General features: G+C 27.2%; 2 protein-coding genes across 3 annotated transcripts; one reads left to right on the top strand and one right to left on the bottom strand.

Moving 5' to 3' along the window:
• Positions 1-1,934: 1,934 nt before the first annotated feature.
• On the bottom strand, positions 1,935-4,586 carry LOC114191577 (activator of 90 kDa heat shock protein ATPase homolog). Its single transcript, XM_028080827.1, has 3 exons — positions 3,485-4,586; positions 2,413-2,492; positions 1,935-2,323 (listed from the first exon to the last, which is right to left on the bottom strand). Exons 1-3 carry the CDS (start codon positions 4,361-4,363, stop codon positions 2,230-2,232), a joined length of 1,053 nt encoding a protein of 350 aa, XP_027936628.1. The 5' UTR covers positions 4,364-4,586; the 3' UTR covers positions 1,935-2,229.
• A 2,243-nt stretch (positions 4,587-6,829) lies between these two features.
• LOC114192500 (probable protein kinase At2g41970) lies at positions 6,830-10,365 on the top strand. Of its 2 annotated transcripts, none has more exons than XM_028082240.1 (8): positions 6,830-6,977; positions 7,550-7,659; positions 7,982-8,235; positions 8,334-8,460; positions 8,548-8,821; positions 9,303-9,435; positions 9,561-9,647; positions 9,913-10,364. In XM_028082240.1, the coding sequence occupies exons 2-8, from the start codon at positions 7,563-7,565 to the stop codon at positions 10,054-10,056; spliced, it is 1,116 nt and encodes a 371-aa protein (XP_027938041.1). In that variant the 5' UTR covers positions 6,830-6,977; positions 7,550-7,562; the 3' UTR covers positions 10,057-10,364. The 2 variants fall into 2 exon arrangements, with proteins under 2 accessions (XP_027938041.1, XP_027938042.1); XM_028082241.1 differs by having other exon boundaries at positions 6,836-6,991; positions 9,913-10,365.
• Positions 10,366-24,908: the final 14,543 nt, after the last annotated feature.

Genomic DNA, 24,908 nt, shown 5'->3' with positions numbered 1-24,908 from the left:
TTTCAACTTGCAATAGCAATAGACTCTCATATCAAGTTTTGGTCTTTCATCATTCACTACTTTTCATCAATCAAAGTTTGTTATCGTTAAGAATGATGAAATGTTTCACATACTTTTTAGAGATTTTAATAAAAAACACAAACAAAACAGAAGAACACAATGAAAGATTATAGATATAATAAAAAAATTTGTGGAACAATTATATTTTCAAATAACTATGGACAAGTAGGATCTTTGTTATTAAGAGTCGTAGTATGGATAGATAGCGTGTAAGACTTGAATTTGTGTCATTTTCTTGAATTGTGAGAAATGTAAATAACCCAAGTAATCATGCAAAAGTTTTAGGAGAATGAGATACAAAATAAAACATACAAGTTTGACGCCAAAACAGTAACACTGTAGAATCATGCATGACTTGATCGTTATCACACTCTTGTATAAAAACCAATTAATATCAGCAACTTACTAGACTAAGTAAAAATATTGTGCTTGATTACCTATTTTAAACTTAGATATTTCATGTAATTTTCATTATAAAACTTCTATTCACCTTCCAAATTTGGAGGCTTGGACTAACTTCTTAGAGTAACCATTTTAAGAGAACAGTTTTGTTTTAAGTATAATCGTTCTCTTACAGTAAAAACTTGACATATCCACAACTACCTATCCTCCTCTTTTCCATAGTTTTTCCTTTAGATAGTACACATCGTCATCCGAACCACGAAACAATCGTTTGGATAAATCACACATGTTCCAAAATTGGGTTCAAGAAAATTGGGGGTGCAGGAAGCAATGGCCACATATGGGATTCAAAATTTCTTTTTATTTTTTTAAATCAACTTCTGAGAATATTTTCAAGCATTAAATCCTTTACAAATATACAATTAGTTTTTCTTTTTTCGTCAAAAGGAATTACAAGTTCTGAATGGTCCAAGTGTCCCTAACATTTGGGATTCCACATATTGTCACAGTTCATACATCTGTTCATCTTTGTCTGTTGATATTTTCCTGCAATTTTCTTTTCAACAATCATGGAAACTTGGCCCAGAATACAAAGCTCAACAAATTCATACTTAAGGCAGTTTCTTCTTGGACCTGTTCTAGATTATAGAAAGATTGTAGAAGCTGTAAGTCATTTTTTTTATTTTCGGATAGCTAAATGACTTCCAAAAAACCATTTTTTTTTTCGATTGTAGAATCCAAAAACCATTCAGATTGGAGATTGGAGGCAACTCCTCAAGAGGAATCTGCCTCCAAGACTGGTTGGGTTCTCCATTCCTCAGAAAAACAAGCCAAATCTGTTGCTTACTTGAGAGAACTACAAGAAACAACTGCAGACAACAATGGACGACAACGGCGTTTTGTGAAAATAGAGAGAATGCTTAGAAATTAATCATCTCTTACCCAAATAAGAAATTTATAAGGATCGATACTCAGGGAAAAAAAGGAATAATCTACACAGAAGTGACAAATAGGTAATACAGTAAAGATAAGTTAACATATTCTACCAAGCTAACTCACTCAAATATAAACAACCTACACATAACTGACAAATGGGAAATACAAAACAGACAAGTTCTAACAAGCTAACTCACTCAGATATGTTAAATAAATATGACAAGCAAATTCAAATTTTAGAACTGGCTTAGGATCCTAATAACTTATAATTCACGCTCCAAACATTACATGCATGCTTGCAATCTAAAAGTTCATGGAAGTTAGTTACTCTAAGATCCATTTGAGTGTCTAATTAAAAAACACAATGAAGCTGGAAATTAACACACATGCAACTGGAAATGTGTATACACACCAAGTATAGACTAATTTGAATATCCAATTTCAACTGAACAAAAACCACAACACACAGCTGGAAATAACAAGGAATTAACACATGCGACTGGAAATTAGCATATACTATGAAACTGTTTTGTAAATTGGGAGCAATCTAGCTCTATTTGAAATTATGACTGTTTTCATTGTACAACAAAAGCTAAAACAGTGACAAAAGATACCAATAAAATTAAAATAGTTGATGAATGATGATAAATCCCATTTTTAATTAAAAGATACAACCAGAAAGATCATTCAATCGAACAAAAGACACTTCGTCTTTTGCACTGGTCAATCCAATAATCTTTCCTTGTTTAAAAGTAAAAAGAAAACATAAATCCTTTGAAAGGAAAAAAAAAAAAAGAAAAATTTTACAACACAGATAGTATCCGGAAAACCTCAAATTCCAAAACCAAACATAGCCCGTATCCTTTGGAAAATGAGATCCCGCCATCCCCTCTCTGTGTTTTCCACCACAGTCGCATTCCCATATCTGCAGTTACAAGTAACCACATTACCTCGGTGCCAAAAACAAATTACAAATGAAAGTCAAAAGACCAAAACAACCAAACAGTGACTCACCTGTCTTCTTCAGGCACATCACTATGCGTGAGCTTAACAACTGTGACTCCACCTTCAGGCTCCTCAAACACAATCCTAACCTGCAAAATTCGGAACACACCTCAGAAATAAGCACTTTGTTCAAATTCAAAGATCACAAAACACCAGTCACAACACCTTCAGCATGTTAACTTCTGGGTACCTAATTTATGCTCATAACAATTACACACTTGATACTTTTTATAAACTCTTTCTAGTTTACTTCCATAAACTTCTTAATAAAACCTATAAAAATCTTCTTTTCATTTCATTAGATCTCATGTCCAAATATGACAAGAGTTTATCATAAGCAATAAAAATCTAGCATCATAAGCTCAATCTTCTCCAAAGAGTAATGATATCTAAACGTCCCTCTATTACAAAGACTTCATTAAAACACATCATTTTCCTCCATTGGTCTCCTCTCATCCCATCACGTCATCATCATAATACCTACACACCTCTCAATTCTTTCTCTATTTCTTTGTCTGATAGCATTTCAGCGTCCATCCCTCATTTTCTTTTTTTTTTCCTTATAATAAAGAGAGCTATTTTGGTAAGAGATTTTGTAAAATTCATTGACACTTTTGAAATATCCTGCCCAGATTCATAAGAAAGCTCATCAAAATCGAATTTAATTGGACTTCTAATATAGTTATTTTAAATATCATATCTCACTGATGTCAGACCAATCACCATTAAACTGGCTGTGGCAGGCAGAAAAACTGTAGAAAAGGTTACTCAACGGGTGGATCAAAATTGAACTCACTAGAAAAGCATTTTTAGGATTCCCTACATATATTCTAATTCAGAGACATTTGTACATGACAGGAATTAGAACCTTAATTCCAAGTGATATGAATATCTAATCCCTTCCCCTAAGTCTACCTTCCGAAGGTTTTAACTATCAAACTTAGCTTTAGAATATGTTCTTATACCATTCTTACTATAAAATTCTGATTCCACGAAAATTAAATCACACTCTAAAACCAATCCTAAAAAAATAAAAAACAACCCTAAACTCAAATAAATCCACTTATTTCATAAAACTTACCGTGGATTGAATCCCATCAAGCCAGCTCCCGAACCTCCACCTCTGCACGATCAACTTCCCTTCCTGCAACTCCAAATTTCTTCCAGTCACAGACCCATCGAAAATACTAAATTCGCCCCCAACCTCCTTGCTAATCTTCGCATTGCTGTGTGTGAAACCCCTCCACCTATTCTCATCCATCAAAATCTCAAACAAATCCTTCGCCCTACAATTAAACCTCTCTGTCAAACTGATCGTTTTAAACCCCTTCTTCCCTTCACTCTTCTCATTCTTCTTCGAATCATTCTCATTATTACCATTAATATTAACATTACCATTACTATTAACACTACTAACGCTCTTCTGTAGCACCGCTTTCTTCGCTTCAAGGTCATCCTTCACGGGCCCACCCTTCGCCATGCTCTCCACCCAAACCCTAACCTTCTCCAAAATCACCGGTTTCACCTTCTCCACCACCACCTGCTTCAACCTCTTCCCAACCTCTCCGCTATCCTTCACCGTAACCCTAACCTCGGGATCCTCGTCGGCGTTCTCATCGGAGATGTATGGGATCTCGACGCCGCCATCGACCTTCTGCAGGAGCTTCCCGTCGGCGCCACGCACCTCGCCCTCCCACGCGAGCGTCACGCCGATCTCGTACCCGGGAATCACCTTCCCCTTGCGCACGTTAACGTAGGCCTCGCCGTCGAGTTTGTCCACCTTCTTGACGGTGACGGAGACGTCACCGTCAGCGACGTTGACGTTGGTGAAAAGCTTTCGGAAGAAGGTTCTGGACCATTCGAGACAGTTGGTCTCAGCCCAGTGCCAGTTGTGAACGTTGGTGCCGTCAACGCGGTCCGCCACGATCCAACGTTTATCACCCTCGCCGAACTTCGCCATCGTAACGGATGTACAAATAACGGAGTGTTGTTGCGTTGAAGGGAGGAGAACGGTGGTTTTAATAATAACGGTGGTGTTGGGTTCGGATCTAGAGGGTTCGGGTGTTGGAAGGATCTAGAATGCGATGGTGTTGAATGTGTTGAATTCCACCGAAGTGGGAAAAAAAAAAGGAAGAAAGGTAGAAATGAAAACTGAGATTGTTAAGACAGAAGAAGGATCTAGAAGACAGCGGAGACACGGGTTTGCAGTTAGAGGCCAGACAAGCCGCCAAAGGCCCACAACTTTCGGCCATCCACGTAAAAATACGAAAAAATGTATGTGATTTATAATATTTAAAATTTAAACAAAATATATATTTTTTAACATTAAATAAACCATGAGTGATGAATTAAATAATTAAAATTTTAATTTAACACATAATTTAATTTAAAATTTTTTAGATAGGTTAAAAGCTCAATCTAACACATTTCTTTAAGTTTTAGGTGAGTCAAAAAATTTATTTATTCTAAAATTTAGGTTAATTAGTTTTTTTATTTATTTTTATTATTATGATATTTTTTAATTTTTCGTATTATTTTCATTTTTCTTATTTTTTTAAAGATAAATTTGTATAGTCTTTGTCATGATAACAATGTTTCAAAAATAATATTTGACATAAACCATAAATAATATGCAAGTAACAAATGAGATTATATTGACTCAATTTTAGAAAGACTAAGACCAATTTGAAAACGTTGAAAATAGTAAGATGAAATTAAAAAAAAAAAACTAATCATCACAATATTAAAATAATTAAGGTTATTTAATTTTTTTTCTTCTTTCAATCTAGTGTAATCCAAACTTGTGATGCTCAAAATTGATTGATCTAAAAGCTATTTTGAGTATATATATTATTTATTTATAGATAATATATAAATACACACGTCGATTTGTCATTTATACAGATGATCACTTTCATAATTTCAACTTGTATCTTCAATAAGTCAAGATATACTCAAATCTTCGTAAATATTTATAAGTTATTTCTTTATTTCCTCTAAAAAAAGTTAATCTTTTCATTTCAGTATTTATGAAACGAACACATGTTTCTATTTTTTTAATATAAATTTTATAACTATATTTTGAATGGCAATAACCATAATTTTTTCAAAATATTTATTTAGTTTTTCATTCTTTTAGACTTCTAATTTAGAAAAAAAAACATTAAAGTTAAAATTATATTTATTTTCATTAGAAAAAGGCAGTTTCACTAGTTAGATTAATTCTTCAATATTTTAAATTTTTTGAAAGTATTCTAAAATAATAATTTATAATTTTAATTTATATAAATATAACTAATTTTGGTTACATTAACTCATTATTTATTAATAGTTTGATAAAAATAATATATTTTATCGAAAACGTTATTGACATTACTAGATTTATATATCACTAGGTTATTTTTTAAACCTCGACCTAATTTAATTCAATTATTTTGAGTTGATTTTATTTATGATTATTAAATCCAATTCAATCCATTTTTATATAGGTTGGGTGGGTGATGGTTTAGTATACCCAATTTGAATCATAATATATGACTTTTCTTATTACTACTAGAATTTTTTATGTTTAGGAAGATTTTTCTTGTAAATTTATTATAAAATTTTATAAAAAAAAACTCTTTTTTATATTTTTTTTATGAATTTTAATTGACAGATAATTTTTTGTAAATAATTATTTCATACAAATTTATAAAATTCATTCACAAGTATATTTTACAGAATTTTTTGCAAAAAATATTTTGTACAAAATATTTTTCAAAAAAATTAATAGCAAATTCTTGCAAACCCATTATTCATAATAAAATTTGCAAATATTTCTTAAAAAAAGTTTTAAAAAGAATTAGCAAAATATATATATATATATATATATATATATATATATATATATATATATATATTTATATTAATTCGTGTATGCTTATTTCTTTAACCATTTATAATCTTTTATTTCAAATTTAAAAGATAGAGTATGTGTACATGTACCTAAAACTTCAAAAGTAAATACTGTACCTTTTATTAAAAGAAATAAATATATATTTATCGTCACAAATTTCTTTTCGTTTTTTTAACATTATTATTGACTTGATCTAAAAGGAAAGAAATTAGCATGGATAAAGTAAGTCAATAGAAATTATAGTTTTATATCTATGTAAGAAATATGTTATGTTGCATTGCATGAAAATGAGGATATTACCTTTTGATTTGTGGTGTGATGGGAAAAAATCATAGAGTTGTGCATTAAAATAGTAACAAACGAACTAAGTGCATCGTGGTGGTATATACACAAACTTCGGAATGTTAAGGTTAAAGACAACACTTGGTTCAAGTTATGGTTTTTTTGGCTAAGAGCCGACTATTTCGGGAGACATACCAACATGTCCTTTTTGTTCAGAGTGGAGATTCATTTGATTTGGAAGAAGTTGAAAGAAAAACAACATATTATGTTTTTTTTTTCTTCTTCTTCCCACCCACCTTTTCATTGTACATAATTTTCTCTATATAATCCTCTAGGTTTCATCATCGACCCATATTGTCTCCTTGGCATTTCTGGCTTGTCCAAGAACAAGTCAGAGGTAATGCCTTTGGTGTATGCTTTCTTCATCTTTTTTCTTTCTATAGATTTTAATTTTGTTTACGTTTTTTGCATGTTTTTTTTTTGCATGAACGCTTATGTAATGTTACAATGATAAGATAGATCTATAACAACATAATTTCTCCATCTTTCCCTTATACTTTTTTCACATGTTCTTGATAATTGAGAATCTTGCTTTTCTCATTTAGATCAATATATTTCAATGTTATGATCAGAACCTAAACAAGGAGCAAAAGTTTCAAATAAAAAAGACATAAATTAACATTCTAAGACGTGGTTTATATTTGAAATTGTTAAACACCATTTTTTTCTTTATGAAACCACACCTTTTACTCTTCTTGAATCTTACGTACGAGGAATTATGACAATTTGTGATATTATTTTACAGTAACACTCAATTCCAGGTATCTTGAATTTGAATTTCAAAGACAATAGCTCCCTCCTTTAACATAAACTATTTGGAAAATGAAAATTTGGGCTACAATAATTCCATATAATTGATTACACATGATTTAATTTCAGTGGCTTATTGAGAAACATTGTTTTTGGCAGACTATTTTAAGCTATGTCGTGTTGTGGAGGTGCTGAAGAGGATTTTGGCATTCCACCTGCAAACCAAAACAATGCATCACTCGACAAGGGTAGTGTATATGGTGGTGGAGGTATCACATTTATTACACCCTTTATAACATAAACAAGTTTTTTTTATAATAAAATTTTTACAATAATAAGTATAAGAAAATAATTGTTCTCGAAACTTGTTTGAGGTTGTTATTGGCACTCACATATTGATTAGTTTTTTTTTTCTTTCACAATTTATCTTAAAATAAACTATAATGTTATAATTTGATATCTTAATTGTTTAATATTATTATTTATCTTGATGAAATAATAACATATATTTCATAGTTTATGGATGATTCATAAACCTATGGCTTACTAATTATTTACATTATAGTGAGTTATTAACCTCTTTGAATATAGGAGGAGATAGAGGAGAGCCAAGGGGCAATATAGTCAAAAGTGGTGCTCCAAAGAAAGAATTACCAATTGAGATACCAGCCATCTCATTGGATGAGTTAAATCAATTAACAGACAACTTTGGTACAAATGCTTTGATAGGAGAAGGTTCATATGGAAGGGTTTACTTTGCAAAGATGAATGATGATAACGAAGTGGCAATCAAAAAGCTAGATACTACTTCTTCTCCAGAACCTGACTCTGATTTTGCAGCACAAGTAGGCCTTTTTTCATTCTAAATTTTGAAATTCAACGAGACATTGTTTTGGGTAGTGAAATTTTGGTAGTTTACATCATGTCATTATTGATCATGCAGTTATCAGTTGTTTCAAGATTGAAAAGTGACCATTTTGTGGAATTGTTGGGATATTGTTTAGAGGAAAATAACAGAATTTTGGTTTATCAATATGCGAGTTTGGGTTCTTTGCACGACATATTACATGGTAGGCCAAACAATACTAATAAAGAGGTCTTGTATTGGTGAAAACTTCTCTCTACCTTAATTAAACACTATGATTCTGGTGTTGTAGGAAGAAAAGGAGTACAAGGTGCTGAACCCGGTCCAGTTTTAAATTGGAGCCAAAGAGTAAAAATTGCATTTGGTGCAGCAAAAGGACTTGAGTTTCTTCATGAAAAGTGTCAACCTTCTATAGTTCATCGCGATGTTAGATCTAGCAATGTCTTACTCTTTAATGACTATGAATCCAAGATTGCAGATTTCAACTTGACAAACCAATCTTCTGACACTGCAGCTCGATTACACTCAACAAGAGTCTTAGGAACATTTGGTTATCATGCTCCAGAGTATGTTTCTACTCTTGGCCTTTCGTTTTATAAAATATTTAGTTATGTTAAGCCATGCATGTTAAATATTTTATAAGACACTAGTATTTTGACACCATACTTTTTTTATTATCATGTGAGAGTATCCTTTGTTATTCTAGAAATATAAAAGTTAACTTTTGTTAAGACTATTTTACTCTTATAAGAGTTGTCAGATGGTAATCAAATGGTGTCAAAAAACCTTTTTCCTATTTTATATAACATTAAGAACATTGAATATAGTCTTATAACATGAAGTAAGCTTAAGTAATCTTAATGCAATAAAAGAAAGTTATATAAACTCTAGTGAAAGTATTATTAAGTTTTATATAGATATCATAAATCATAAGTAGAACACAGTAACTTCTTAATCAATATTTAGGTTTGTGGTATTTTAAGTGAAACTCATCTTTTGTGTTAAAAATAATTTCACGTTTCCAAAAGGAATTAATTTCACTTTCAGGTATGCAATGACAGGACAAATAACCCAAAAAAGTGATGTTTATAGTTTTGGGGTTGTGCTTTTGGAACTTTTAACTGGAAGAAAACCTGTTGACCATACAATGCCTAAAGGGCAACAAAGTCTTGTAACTTGGGTATGTCTTGTTCTTCAACATATAATTATGGTTTGATGAATATACCCCTAATTTATTTATTTGACTTTGAATTTTATTTCCATTATTACATATTCTTATAGTGATGTGATTCTCAATTATTATAGGCAACTCCAAGATTGAGTGAGGACAAAGTGAAACAATGCGTGGATCCTAAATTGAATAACGAATACCCTCCTAAGGCAATTGCGAAGGTTAGCTCTTTTGTTCTTTCTCTTCATCAACAAAAAAGTTGAAAACAATAATAAATAGTTTGTTTCTAGCATTCATCCAATACAAATAATATTTTTCTATGATTTTGTAGTTTTCAAAAAATTTAAACTAATAATAAAGAGTTTGTTTCTAACATTCATCCAATACAAAGTTATTGATTAAGTGTTTTAAGTTGTCTTCAATCAAGTGTACTCCATGTTCAATATAATATGAGGTTTCTAACTAATGGTTAATATGGTTATGTAGTTAGCAGCGGTTGCAGCACTTTGTGTGCAATACGAGGCTGATTTCAGGCCAAACATGACAATTGTTGTCAAAGCTCTCCAACCACTTCTCAATTCTAAACCGACTGGTCCTGATCCTAACTCTAACTCTAACCCTAACGCTTAGCATTCTAACCATACTCAATTGAGTCTTGGAGACTAATCAAAATTTTGTGCTACTTGATACACGATGAAGCTAATCATAATCCAGTTTCCCTACTTCAAAGGTTGTACTAAGGCTAAAACAATATTGATTTTGTCTTATTGATCTCTTGTACAATTGGAAACATAGTATTGTGATCATAATGCATGAAAAAAAACCATAGGTTTTCTTTTGAGAAAAAAAAAATCAAAGTTACAACAATGGACAAATGAAGATCCTTAAAAAGGAAATCGAGAACTCAATTTATGTTCATTTTAGTCATGATAACTATTACATATTATGTGCGGGTTTTAATAATGAAGGTTTTATTTATGAATATAAAAAGAAGGACAATTTTATTATTTAAGGGTAATATATTTTCTTTTATAATTTAATTTTAAAAAATAGAAAATTATATTGATGATTTTTTTCAATTGATCTTCAAAAGTTGAAGTCTATGTTGTATATCGATTTTGGTATTTAGGAGTAACTAAACAAGGTATACAACCTTGTGAGGAAACAAGACATTTAATTTCATAAATATATTTTTTCTATCTTGTGTCAAACACAAAAACAGTTGTTGTATCTTGTTTTATTTGATATGAGTGGAAATGAGATAGTAAATAAAGAGAAGTTCTTTTAAGAACATATGGTATGAAATTAGAAGGAGGAGAGATATCTCAAGAGGTCCTTAGTCTAAATATGATCAAAAAAAAAAGAAACATAAAAAGGCTAACAAAGGAAACACGATTAGAGAAAGGAAAAATAAAGTTTAAAGAAGAAATTAATAAACATATATTATTTTGTAAATTAATATGAATTCATTGTATTTAAGTATGTATGAATTTTTTTCTCCTAGAATGTGTTAACACATAAGGGATTAAAGATGCAAATCTTTATTTGAAATATCTTATCTAAAACTTCCAATGATTTTGATCATAATAAATAATATAAAATTTTTACTATCTAACAAAGTTTGTTAATGTGAAATAATAGATAAAAGTTCACATGCGAGTAATACTAAACAAAGTTCTAAGATAAAAATACTACACGAAATCTAATAAAAACTTTGAATGTAAACATCAGACCTAATTTAACAAGACTAGACAAGTATGAAGATGTGCTAAATGCTAGTTATCAATATTAGATGAGTTTCAAGATGCATTAGATGCAAGCTATCAATATAGCATGAATCTCAAGGTGAGTTAGATGAAATCCAGACATTTATAATTTCACAAGATAGCATTCAAATGTAATATCTTTACATACATTCTACATACATGATTGTCTTATCCCTAAAAAGAATGACACTCTACAAATAAATTTTTAATGGATGCATATGTGAAGTTTGTATGCACACTTTAGTGTTGTTATAATATGTCAAAAGTAGTTATAAAGAAAAAAAGTATCCTTCACTAGATAAAACGATTTCAATGATGAAAAATGTTAGCACAAAGTGTGATATATACTCTAAAAGACTTTGACATAAATGACAAACAAAGGGATTGTGTCACCAATTTTACTTTTGTGGCATCTATACATAAATGGAACCCCATGTGCAAAACAAAATTATTGAAAGTGTTGAAAAACAAACTTCAAATGAACTATACATGTCTTATATGATTCATATTTCCAACTTGTAAGTGTTGTAAAAGTTCATATTCTAAACAACATAGAAAGAGATTGTTCTATGTAAATTTTTCGTAAAGCAAGGAGAGTCACCATTTCATATCTTCTATGTTAAGAGTGAATCTTGTATTCTAAACAATCTTTGTTGTATAGCTCGGAGAAGTTTGAAATACTTGACTTTGACGAATATTATATACTTAGATATTTAATCTTAGAGAAAATTATAACATATAGTTAGAAGTGGTTTGTTGTACTCAACAATTTATAATTGTCAATTAAAAAACTTATAATAATTTATTAATTAATGAAATCCTTTATACCATGAAGATTTATGTGTCATTAATTTTAATTAACTTCTTTTATTAATTTTAAAAATCTAAACTATTTTCAAATATAAGATTTTTTTATTGTTTTTGTTGATTTTTTTTAAATTACGTGTTGGACGACATGAAAGTTTATTTAAAAGCTTGCCTTATATTAATTTTTATTAATAAACTCTACCCTAATCAAATTAATAGCCTCAACTAGTATAACTTTATTGGCTTGAGTTTTAGTTAGAACAATAAAAATAGAAAATCAAAGAAACCTTTCTAAAAGAAAGTCATTTTTAATTTATCCTATATAATCTTTACGGTAATTATTTTCATGATCACAATTTCCTCTACGACCCTCCATGAAAACCTAATGAAGCCTCCAAAGTAGTGTTAAGCATGATTATAAATTTTGAAATTTTAACTATGTCGACATGACAAAATTTATTAATAATTTGTTATCATATTAAAATTTATTATAAAAAAAACCTAATGAAGCCTCGTAAATGGATCGAATGAGCTTGGCACCAATATTAAAACCTATTTTACACAAGCTAAACTAATTTTATGAGAGCTAAACTAATACAAAAAGATATATTATGCATTTTTTTTATTAATTTGCAATTGTACGTTACCAAAAACATAATTTACCCCATATATATATATATATATATATATATATATATATATATATATATATAATATAGTGATGATATTTTCTCCTTAAATGTTAGGACATTCTTATAATTTCATAACTATAATTTACAATTTTCATGAGAACATAATTAATGTTCGGCTAATAGGATTCATCAATTGAGCTTGATGAGCAACAATTGTGTTTATATATAGACACATCATATTTTGAAACTAAATACACAAGTGAATGGGAAAGAATACATAATCTATTTAAATATAGACACATATTATTGGAAACTAAATACACACTTCAATTGAGTGAATATGAAAGAATATTTTTAATCTATTTAAATAGAAGCAAACCTATTGCATCATCTTTCTATGTATTGAGTCATGATTTATTCCTCACCTTTTATGTCTTTACTTCAACATTATGTAATAATTGAATTATTGATTTTATTTTTCTCTTTAATGAATCTATTTTGATGTAGAAATAGGATGAGATCTTTTTCAATATGTATTATGTTTGTATTTTGCACCACACCTCTCATCCTTCCTTTCAAACTCTCCAAACCAACTTTCTATCTCCTAAATATTAGAGAGAGCTGAACCCAAAACCACTTTCACCCTCCTTTCCAACTTTTACCACTCGATCAACTTTATAATGATTTTATGAAGTGGATAAACTCTTATATTTTAAGCATTGTGTTCTTTCATATTAGAGAGTCATGAATAAATTCATATTTTAGTCATTGTCGTTCTTCGATGACACTACTTTTAAGCTTCCAAATTCTTAAAACAATAAATTTATCGATCTTTCTATTTATACATGGTTCATCTTACACAATTTTTAACCAAATTGAGACTTTTCATTTCTCTCGAATTCTAAAATTCAATATATGACTAAAAGTTTTTACATTAATTTTTGGTATCTCTATATATATAGGCACGTAAATTTAAGAAAACTTGAGAACGGTACAAGCACTGGCGGAACTAGGATGTGACAGGGGGGAGCCGTGGCTCCCCCATTTTTTTTTTTGAATTTTTTTTATATATATTTATATATTTTTTAAAATTATATTATATATTATTTATATTAAAATTATATTATGGAAAATTATAATAAAAGATAAAATAAAAAATTTTAATAGAGACATTAATTTATAAAAGAGATTAGAATTTTGTTCTGACTATAAGATCTTTCCATCATGTAAATTATCATGAAAGTCTGTGAAGAGAGATAAATACAAAGGTTGGGAAATAGAGGTTGGAAACACATAGATTGAGATTCATGTATACATTCTTGCATGATCTATCACAAATCAAGGTTAGTATCTTATTATGATTTATGTATGTTAGTTTATGATTCTTTTTAGGATGTTTCTTCCAAATTAAGTTTATCCCAAATTAATATAACCCCTAATTATGATTTTAGGGATTCTTTTATGAAATTGGTATGAACCCTAATTATAATTTTTCCTAAATTATTATAATCCTTAATTATGAAATTTAGAGATTTTGTGTTTTTCGCTACCTATGGTATTTTATTTTTTAAGTTTTGAATTTATACAGTATTGCTTATTTAATTAAAGTAGTATGAGTTTTGTTATGTTTTGCATTGTGATAATTGTGATTTGTGAATATAAATTTTATTTTTTCTAAATAGGTAAGAGGTGATAAATTTATATTAGAAAGATTATGATAAAAAGTAAAAAAATTGATTCCTTTTTTTCAAAGAGAAAGGTTTGTGATGAAGATGAAAAAGAAATGCATTTACGTTAACTAAGCTTGAGAAATTTAATAAGAACCAAGAATTTAAGACAATTTAAAACAAATATCTAAAGTTATCATAGTTACATATAATGAATTTAACAATTCAATAGAACGTGATCTGGAAAAAACGACATCAAATCTGACAATACCACAAAATCAAATTGATGAGATACGAATGCCTTATCTAAAATGGTATTCATAAATTGGTATCATGATATAATAGCGAATGATAATAATATTTTTTTGAATTCTACTATTATATGTGTTTGTTATAAGAAGAGGAAATGAAGAGAAAAAAATGAATAGTTTTTCTTCTAAAAAAAATTATATATAACAAATCTAATTTGGCCTCCCTACAATTTTAGTCCAAGTTCCGCCACTGGGTACAAGAGAGGCTCGAACCTAAAAACATAAACTAATTTATAAAAGAAAACCCAAAGTCAAAAAACATAGAGACATAACTAATTTCTAAAAAAAAACTCAAAGTTCAAAAACATAAATTAATTTTTCTTAAAAACTATCTTTCAAATGTGCTCCAAGCCATGATGATCTTCATATCCTTTAAAGTTTCAGTTGCTTGTAGTATCAAAAGTCTTGAATAGATTTGATATTTCAATCTCATGGTCTTTACCCTTGTCATAGGTCTTTTAAACAGTAAAAGTTTATCTTTTGAAGTTCTTTTTATTTTGAATCTAAGGATAATCCTTCGTCACAAATTCTACGATCTGTTTGATGCTTTCCTCGTCCCCTTTTCTCCTCCTTAAGTTGGTGAAAGTAGATCAAGTAAGAGCTGAACTTCTTTAGACAAGTAGACTGATTTTCATGACTTTGATATGATTTTTCCTTCTCTTTCGTAGTTATGATATTCCACTTTAACTACCGAAGAGTTCTTTCTTTTCTCTGTTCCTTTCTGCGATTTTTGTGGAATAATATATGTACTAGTTCACCACTTTCTGATAGATTTTCTTCCTCTACTGTGCACAAGAAGGTGCTCTTTTCTTTCGCATTCTGTTGTTATATTTTCCTTTCAAGATAAGAAGGATTGAACCATTGCTCATCCAAACAGTCACACATTGCAATTGATAATAACTCGTTGATGAAATATGCAAAGAACTTTGTTAGCCACTGCTATAATATTCTGTTTTGTGTTCATCATTTTTTAAGTATTCAAGGTTTCCAATGTAATTATTATTGACCAAGTGTTATTTTTATATATAACTCACAATGATTTTAAATACTTAAATATTTTAAAAACATGTGGTCAAGAAGACTATAACTTTAACACAAGTAGTTTTTTTAATGAAAATTAATTTTATTCATTCCATTACTATTCTTTGGTCAACACTCAAAACTTTCTCATCTCATAAATAAACACTTACAAGTGTCATTATATGTTGTTAGATTATTACCTACCTTTTTTCTTAAATCATTCTCATCTCAATGCTATTTAATGAAGGAACAAAAAGAATCTAAGCACAATTAGTTTTCTACATATTTGAATTTTCATGCATGTTGATGGCATATAAACCACTGTTTCCACATCAATTGCTTGTGTGGTTGTGTGGAATTCTAAATTGTGATCTATGGAAGGGGAACTTCTATTATGATTGCAGGCAAATTTCGTCCAAATTATTTTCCTTTTTTACTTTCTGTACAATATTTATGTTCATTAAAAATTTGCATTCCTTTTCTCATATTATTTATATTGTATTTGTTTATATTCATTCATGGATTTAAGTATCTTCTTGTTGTTCATGTATTTTTACTTTGTTTTTCCCTTTTGGAAGGAATTAGATTCATCTTCATTGAATCGAAACAATGTAGAATGGTTCCAAACCAAACCAAGATCTCAATCTAAACTATAATCTGACAACACTTCCAATTGATGAGAGTATGGGTAGTGCAGTATCTTTGGGCATGAAGATTTAAGAGAGCCTATCTGCTTCAAAGATAATCAACATTTGGTTGATCATAAGTCAATTATTGAAATAACAAATGACTAAGTGTTGTAATGAGTTAAAACCAGTAGATGAAAATGACATTTCAGCAGAACCAACACCAGATAATTTTGAATGTTGAACGAGGATAGTTTTGAGTTTGATTTAAGTTTGTACTTTTGGAAATACAGCCATTTTGATTAGTTGTGTTTTAAAATAGGTTTTTTCATTAATTTCGCATAAATAAATATCAAAATTTTAGAATTTTTGTTTTCTATTTCATATGTTTTAGAAATTATGTGTACTAAAAAAGTGCTGACAAATAAAATTAAGATGATTTAAAATATTAAATAAAAACATCAATAAAGAAGGAATTGTATTGTAGGCGTAAAAAAAAATACTTAAAATAGATTTTCATTCTGTCATACAATACTAGGGATTTAAAATCTCTGGCAACTATTTCATCTAAATATTCTCTACTACTTTGAGTATTTGGATCTTATTCTTCACTTTAAATTATGTTTATGTTTGCATGATTAAAATAATTTAAAAATTATATTTTAGTTTACCATTTTCCTTACTTATTAATTGTATTTGAGTTTTAAAGAAGAATTTATCATCTTTATTTATATCAATATACAATTCTTAAAATTTATATTATATATAATTCTCAATATTTGTCATTTTTTAAATATCTATAATATATTATATTATGAGTTGGTAATATTTATATTCTTAATATTTGTAGTATTTACTTATTCTTCTTTAAATTTTGTATGAATTATATATTATCATAAAATTATAAATATTATCGACTCATAATATACTATATTATTGATATTTAAAAAATACAAATAGACACACTATCACTCATAATATAATATATTATAGATAAATTATAAAGATTATCGAGTCAAAATATAATATATTATATATATTAAAAAATGTAGATACACAAACACGATCACTCATAATATAATTTATTGTATCTATTAAAAAAATATCGATATATTTGAGACTTTGATACATTTTAGTCTTCAAACTTAAAAAATGAGTAGATATAGTCCTTTCAACCAAATTACGTTACATTTTTTTGTGTCAAACACGTTGTATGCTAGCATTGAGTTGTCTACACCGTTTGACACATTATCGCTTTAATATCAGGTGAAAAACGTGTTTGACATGTAAAAAAAAATATAATTGCATTAAAAAAACTAGGGAAAAATATGTTTTTGTCCCTCAAGTTTGACCCAAATTTGAAAATGGTTCATAGTCAAAACTTGATCACTGTTTGGTCCCTAGTCGAAACTTGGTCACTGTTTGATCTATGTACTTTCAAAATCATTGTTTTTTGTCCATATTTTTGGACGACGTTAAAAATAACAAACGGCATAGCACATGTTATTTAATTTTTTATATAAAAAATAAAACTAGCGTCAGCTTAGCCGACGCTTTTCACAAAAACTGGAAAAAAATATGTTTTTAGTCCCTGAAGTTTGAACTTAATTTAGAAATGGTACCTGGTTGAAAGTTGGTCAATGTTTAGTCCCTACATATTGAATAATAATTATATAATAACAATAATACTATACTAATAATAATATTATACAATAATAATATATAATTAAATATTAATTATTATATTAGTGACATTTTTCAACTATAAATAGATATATTATATCTTTTACTTTTATTTAAAAAATCATAAAAAATCAATACTTATTAATCTTTAATTTATGATAATGTAAAAGGAAATGCACAAATTTTATCCTTACTGACATGAATAACCTCTTCTTTGTGATTTTTAATAGAATCACATGAAAAACCAACATTAAACCATGTGATTATATATATATATATATATATATATATATATATATATATATATATATATATATATATATATATATATATATATATATATATATATTTTCCTTATAAATCCTAAAGTTAAGAATGATTATGAACTATTAATGTAAAGTATTTTATTTATAATAAAATAGTGGTTGATATAAAATTTAAAATAATTGGAAAAATAAAGTAAAAAGTAACTAATATGAATGGTGGTTTGTGATTAATATAAAAAATTATTTACGTTGTCATTACATAGTTTATGTATTAATACTCTACCTTTTTCAAATTTTATAATAAATATTAATGTATTTTGAAATCAATGCATTACATAATATCCATTAAATATTTAATTAATTATTAAAACAATAAATCTTAAAAGCTATTAAAATCTCATTTATTACTTATAAATAATTTTATATCATCATTTGATTATAAGTAAAAACATTTAAACGCTAATTTATTTTTATGATCATTTATTATCATAGTTAAATTATGAACAATAACTTTTATAGCATTGTAAGAACTATTATTTATGCTTTAATTATGATAATAAATATCTGATATTCATAATCTAAATAAAATTCATAGTAATCTATAGGTATATATAAAGGATTTTTCTTTTTTATGTTTATGTTTGCTTTTTAATTTACCTTTTAAATATATATGTTTTTAATTAAAATAATTATTTTATAACTTTTATCTTTAATTTTATTTCAATTTAACCTTTTTGTTGTTTGATATTTTTTTAAATTCAACTATTTTTTTTAAATTATGAAACTATCTTCAAAATAAATAATATTTTACTTTTAAAAATGATTAAATTTTAAAAAAGGTCAAATAAGAAGAAAAAAAACTATTAAATTAAAAAAATAATAATTAAAACAAATACTTAAGAGTAAAATTGGAAAAATGTGTTTTCACCAAAATTTATAATATATATATATATATATATATATATATATATATATATATATATATATATATATATATAAAATTTTATTATAATTATATCATTCTATAAAGAGGGATTCTCATTTTGACGTATATTTTCCTTTTCCAATTTTAAAAAATTAAAAAATTATCTATATTTATTTTTACAATTATAATAATAAGAATAATAATTTTATTATTCTTTATTATCATAAAAAAAGACGAGGGTAAAAACATGCATATATCTTTATATAATAAAATTACTATTATTATATAGATAAATAATTTTAAAAAAAATTATTGTAAAAGGTTTTTTATTTATTTTGAAAGTAGTTTTATAATTAAAAAATATTAAGTTCAAAAAAATTCAATAAAAAAGGTCAAATTTACATAAACTTAAAAATAAAAATGATAAAATAATTATTTTAATTTAAAAATATAAGTGAAATTAAAAAAAACAAATATAAACATAAAAAAGGAAAATTCCTTTACATATAACTTGATTACCATTTAATTATATGGTAGTACTTATCAGGTATTTATTATAATAATTAAAGTATAAATAATAATTTTTAGTGTAACATCCCAATTTCAGCAGCTTAAAACTAATAAATATAGGGAGTTTCATCATAGTTCCAAAATAGATAATCCAGTGTACCAAATATATTAATACAGTCTTACAAAAGGTATGACTATAAAAATATATCACTTATACACTTAAACTAAACTAATAAACTCTATACTAGTGACCACTGCTAAAGCTCCCACTGCAAACCTCCTCTTCAACACTAACACGATGGCTCTTCATCCTCCAGAAGTGCCTTTGACACTGCAACCGCATCTGCTCCCACCGAATAGGTGATCATCGCAAAAGGAAAACGTACAACACGAGACAAACACACAACAAACAAGGGTAAGCTAATCTGATTAAAAGAATCATACAGTTCAATTATAAACAGAAATCATGCAATCTTTCTCATTTTCACAAGAATCACATAGACCACCACAACCACAATGCAAATATATTACTCTAGACTCGATATCCGGATTATATAAGCGACATTGGATCTCTGGGTGGCTTGCACCTGTGACGGTTCCCAAACTCTGCAGAGTTGGACACAAGGAGTTATCACCCGACCGCTCACAGGGTAAGTCCCCTTCGCGTCTAAGACTTGATCAAGTCCAAAGACTAGGACCTCCTGCTACTCCTCACGACATAATCCATTATGCTCTATCTGAGCGTGAATGATTATTGGAGTTTCAGGATACCAACCCATACGGAGTCCTTATGTCCTTACATACACTAAAACATTCCTCTTAGAATTTCCCTTGAAATCCTAATTCAACCACATCTTCTCATATTCCAACTTCATGCAATTTCACTCCACATATTACCAGTCATAACAATTCATGCATATCATAACTAAGTTCACATTTTAACATTTAAACATAGCTTCATCCATTAGAAACAGAGAAATAACACTCAGTTGCAGAGGTTCTCGCCCAAGCTAGAAGGTCTCGCCCAGGCGAAAAGGGCTCTCTCGCTTAAGCGAGTCATTCTCGCCTAAGCGAGGCTCGAAACAGAGAACAACCCAAACTCTGGGCGAATTCTCGCTCAGGCTAAGCTGTCTCGCTTAGACGAGAGTGACTCTCGCTCAAGCGAGACTGGCTCGCCTAGGCGAGATCTCGCGCAGAAATAGGAGATGAATTTCTGGTGTTTTCGCTCAGGCGAGAGCTGCTCGCTTAGGCGAAAATACCAGATTCCCAATCTGTTCTCACATGCAACAGTAAAGAAATCTAGCACAATCCAAGCATACACTCAATTACACAGTTCAAGCACTCATACAACAATCAATCATGCAATTCAAAGTCATCAGAATGATTTCTATACGAAATTCAAGTAAAACAGTTAGCTTCCCTTACCTGTTATCTTGTTTAGACAACTTTATAAACATCAACGCCTTAAAAACGTCAACACCTCTAACTCCACAGGATGCTCTATCTACACATAGAAACATCACAAGAACGATCAGGACATACCGTTATGATCACTGATCAACAGAGACTCATACTGATGATTAAAACGTCGCATGTAAGCGGAAGAGGGCCTGCATGCAACAGAAAACAGAAAAAGACTAAAATAAAGAGTGAAAACTCAACTTACGCGAACGGAGAAACTGATCGGTCCAATTTGAAGAGCTCGACGAGAGGATCAATCCTACGGTCTCGGTTCTTCAATCAGATGACCAGAGAGACAGAACCTCTAGAGAGAAGTCAGAGAACTCTAGAAAAGTGGTTTCTAGAGAGATGGTGTGTTTTAAAATAATGAAACTCGTTTATAACAATTCTATTTATACTAAAACCTTTTAATATTAAAATAATCGAGTCTCACTATTTTTAAACCACTATCACTTTTAAAACGCCATTTTCTAGGGTCTTACATTTACAATCCTATAAAAGTTATTATTCATAATTTAACTATGATAATAAGTGATGACATAAAATAAATTAGAGTTTAAATGTTTTTACTTATAATTAAATGATGATATAAAATTATTTATAAGTAATAAATGAGATTTTAAGAGTTTTTAAATTTTTATTGTTTTAATAATTAATTGAATATTTAATGGATATTATGTAATGCATTGATTTCAAAATACATCCATATTTATTATGAAATTTGAAAAACAGAGAATATTAATACATAAACTATGTAATGACAACGTACATAATTTTTTATATTAATCACACACCACTATTCATATCAGTTACTTTTTACTTTTATTTTTCCAATTATTTTAAAATTTATATCAACCACTATGTTATTAATAAAATAAAATAATTTACGTTAATAGTGCATAATCATACTTAAATTTAACCGTCATATTATATTTATAAGATTTATAAGGAAAAAAATTTATATAAATATATATTTATTTCAATCACATGGTTTAGTGTTCGTTTTTCATATGCGATTCTATTAAAAATCACAAAAAAGAGGTTATTCATGTTAGTAAAGATAAAATTTGTGCATTTCCTATTGATTTTTAATGAATTTTTTAAACAAAAATAAAAGATATAATATATCTATATCTAGTTGAAAAATGTCACCTACATTATAATTAATAATTTAGTAGCAGATATTTCGAAATATTAAAATCTCCTTTTTCTTTTTTCTTTTGTTAAATATGATTTTAGTCTTCAAATTTTAATATGAAAATAATGTTTAAAATTTTGATATATTTTTTTTCCACATTTTAACCACGAATAAATATAGTCTTTTTTTTCTTTTGACATGTGGGATGTGTTTTTTATTTGACACAGAAACAAAAATGTGTTAAACGATGTAAATAATTCAAATATTAATATACATAGTTTCTGACACGTCAAAAAATTTAACATATTTGGATTAATAATATATTCATTAATTTTGTAAGTTTGAACTAAAATATATCAATGTTTCGCAAATATACTAATTATAATTCCATATCAAAGTTTAGAGACTTAAAAGAAATTTAACTCAAATAAATTCACGATTAGGGACATTAAAATAAGTTAAATATTAATATTTATCATATATTAAAAATTATAATTAAATTAATTTTTTATTCTTTAATTTTAATTAAAAATTAAAATTAGTTTATTTTTAAAATCTTTCTCCAATTTAGTTTTTAACTTTAAAAATACAAGAATTTAGTTATTTTAATTCAATTTTATTAAGTTTATTTAAAATTTAAGATACCTTTAATATATTTCCATTTAAAATTTAAAATACTGTTAGTTTTTTTTATAATAATTTTTTACAAAATAAAAAAATTTGGTTACCTTAATTCCAAAATAATGAACCCAATGTTATCAAAACCAATATTCTCTTCGTAATAAAAAAAAATCATATTGAAGATTTGATGATAACATTAACATGAAAATAAATGCAGAAAAATAATTAATTAATTAATATTTTACATTTTATATTTTTATTGATCTTAATGATGTGAAATTATTGAATATGTAGGAGAATTTGTTAATGTTTCAACCGACAATATCGTTAGGATCAACCACCGTATCTTGGAGGTATTATCTGTTTTGAAGTGTGAAGTTTTGTCACAATTTTTCTTTAAGATGCATATCAAAATATAGAAAAAAAAAAAGATATTTAAACCACCTTATGCGTTGACAATTATGCAACGTAGAACTATTAAACATGATAAGAAATATACATATATATATATATATATATATATATAAATTAAATTAATATTATAAACTTTAAAGTAAATACAAAATCTTTTAAAATATACAACGGCTTGATAAATATTAGCGTTATTTCTTTCTTAAAACTATTACAACTTTTAAATTAAATTATTGCATTTATGTTGAAAAGAGAGATAAACATTTTAGAATATATAATGAATAAAAAGATGTTATAAAAAGATATTCTGACAGCTTTGTGTGAGTTCATCTTCCTTTTCCCAATGTAAGAGGTTTAAATTTAAGACTTTCACATGTTCATTTAAAAATATATTTAATGCTAAAAATTAATTTAATGAATAAATTTAATAGCCATGTAACCGTAATAAAAAATAAATTTTATAAAAATACATGGAGGTTCAATCAGAAGGAAGTAAGAGTATGTAATGTGTAGAAATTCTTTTGTAAAATGAATGCAGTTTTTGTGGACCTGCTGAGAATTAAAATTCAATAAAAGATCTTTGAATTAGAATGCCACATCTCTCCATAGAAATATTCATTCTACCTACTCTAATAATTGTTTTGACAAAAAATAAATATACAACTTGTTACTTTTTTTTTTTTTTACAAGGAGTAGTTTTGCAAAACCAAAGAACATTTTCTCTTGTTTTTATCAAACAATTTATAACTTTTAAAAAAGTTGTAGATGGATACAGGTCTATAGATAAGTCATATGATCCTAAGACCGAATTTTGAAGCATTAACTTTTTCTATAAACTAAAATTTTGATCAAGTTTGTGCATTAGGTTTTACTATTTATCATATTAATATTTAATTTAATAAAAAATTCATCATTTAAAAAGTAAATAATTAATAATTTATGTATTTAAAAAATATATTACAACATTATAGTTAAAATCGATATATAATTGTGAAATTATATTTAGATTTTAAGTATTAAAACAATTTCTAACTTATACTAATGAAATAGGTATATGTTTATCTATATAAATACTACATAAACTACTGATATATATATATATATATATATATATATATATATATATATATATATATATATATATATATATATATATATATATATATATATATATATATATATATATATATATATATATACCAATAAAATATATTATATAACAATGTATTCAAAAATTAAAAATATTTTTCTAATTTTATTTACCTACTAATAAATATACACACTAATATAAACTAATTATTTTAAACTCAATATACAATATAATAAAGAAAAATAATAAAGATTTATAATTTTATATTTTTTATAATTTAAAATTTATTTCCACTAAAATTTTCATATCTTATAGGAAAACTTAGTCATCAAGTAATCAAATAAATCCTTATGTTTTTATGTATACATATATGGCAATATATTACATTATTTTCTTAAGAAAACCAACCAATAATTTTTTTTTATATATAATGAATATAGATAAATAAAATTCTAGTTGAACTTAGATTATACATCATTAATAAGTTTAACTGGTCTATATATGTAAAATGTTTAACTTATAAATTAAAATTTTCAATTAACATAACC

The sequence above is a fragment of the Vigna unguiculata genome, chromosome 7 (genome assembly GCF_004118075.2).
Source record: "Vigna unguiculata cultivar IT97K-499-35 chromosome 7, ASM411807v1, whole genome shotgun sequence".
NCBI classification, from domain to species: Eukaryota; Viridiplantae; Streptophyta; class Magnoliopsida; order Fabales; family Fabaceae; genus Vigna; species Vigna unguiculata.
This window is presented reverse-complemented; position numbering and strand designations above follow the sequence as displayed.

Excerpts from the sequence above, each read along its gene's own strand:
- LOC114191577 (XM_028080827.1), bottom strand. The coding sequence starts at position 4,363 with ATGGCGAAGTTCGGCGAGGGTGATAAACGTTGGATCGTGGCGGACCGC. Across the intron at positions 2,493-3,484 it reads TTGATGGGATTCAATCCACG|GTTAGGATTGTGTTTGAGGA; the intron begins GTAAGTTTTATG and ends CGAATTTTGCAG. Across the intron at positions 2,324-2,412 it reads GATGTGCCTGAAGAAGACAG|ATATGGGAATGCGACTGTGG; the intron begins GTGAGTCACTGT and ends TTGTAACTGCAG.
- LOC114192500 (XM_028082241.1), top strand. The coding sequence starts at position 7,563 with ATGTCGTGTTGTGGAGGTGCTGAAGAGGATTTTGGCATTCCACCTGCA. Across the intron at positions 8,461-8,547 it reads TTTGCACGACATATTACATG|GAAGAAAAGGAGTACAAGGT; the intron begins GTAGGCCAAACA and ends CTGGTGTTGTAG. Across the intron at positions 9,436-9,560 it reads AACAAAGTCTTGTAACTTGG|GCAACTCCAAGATTGAGTGA; the intron begins GTATGTCTTGTT and ends CAATTATTATAG.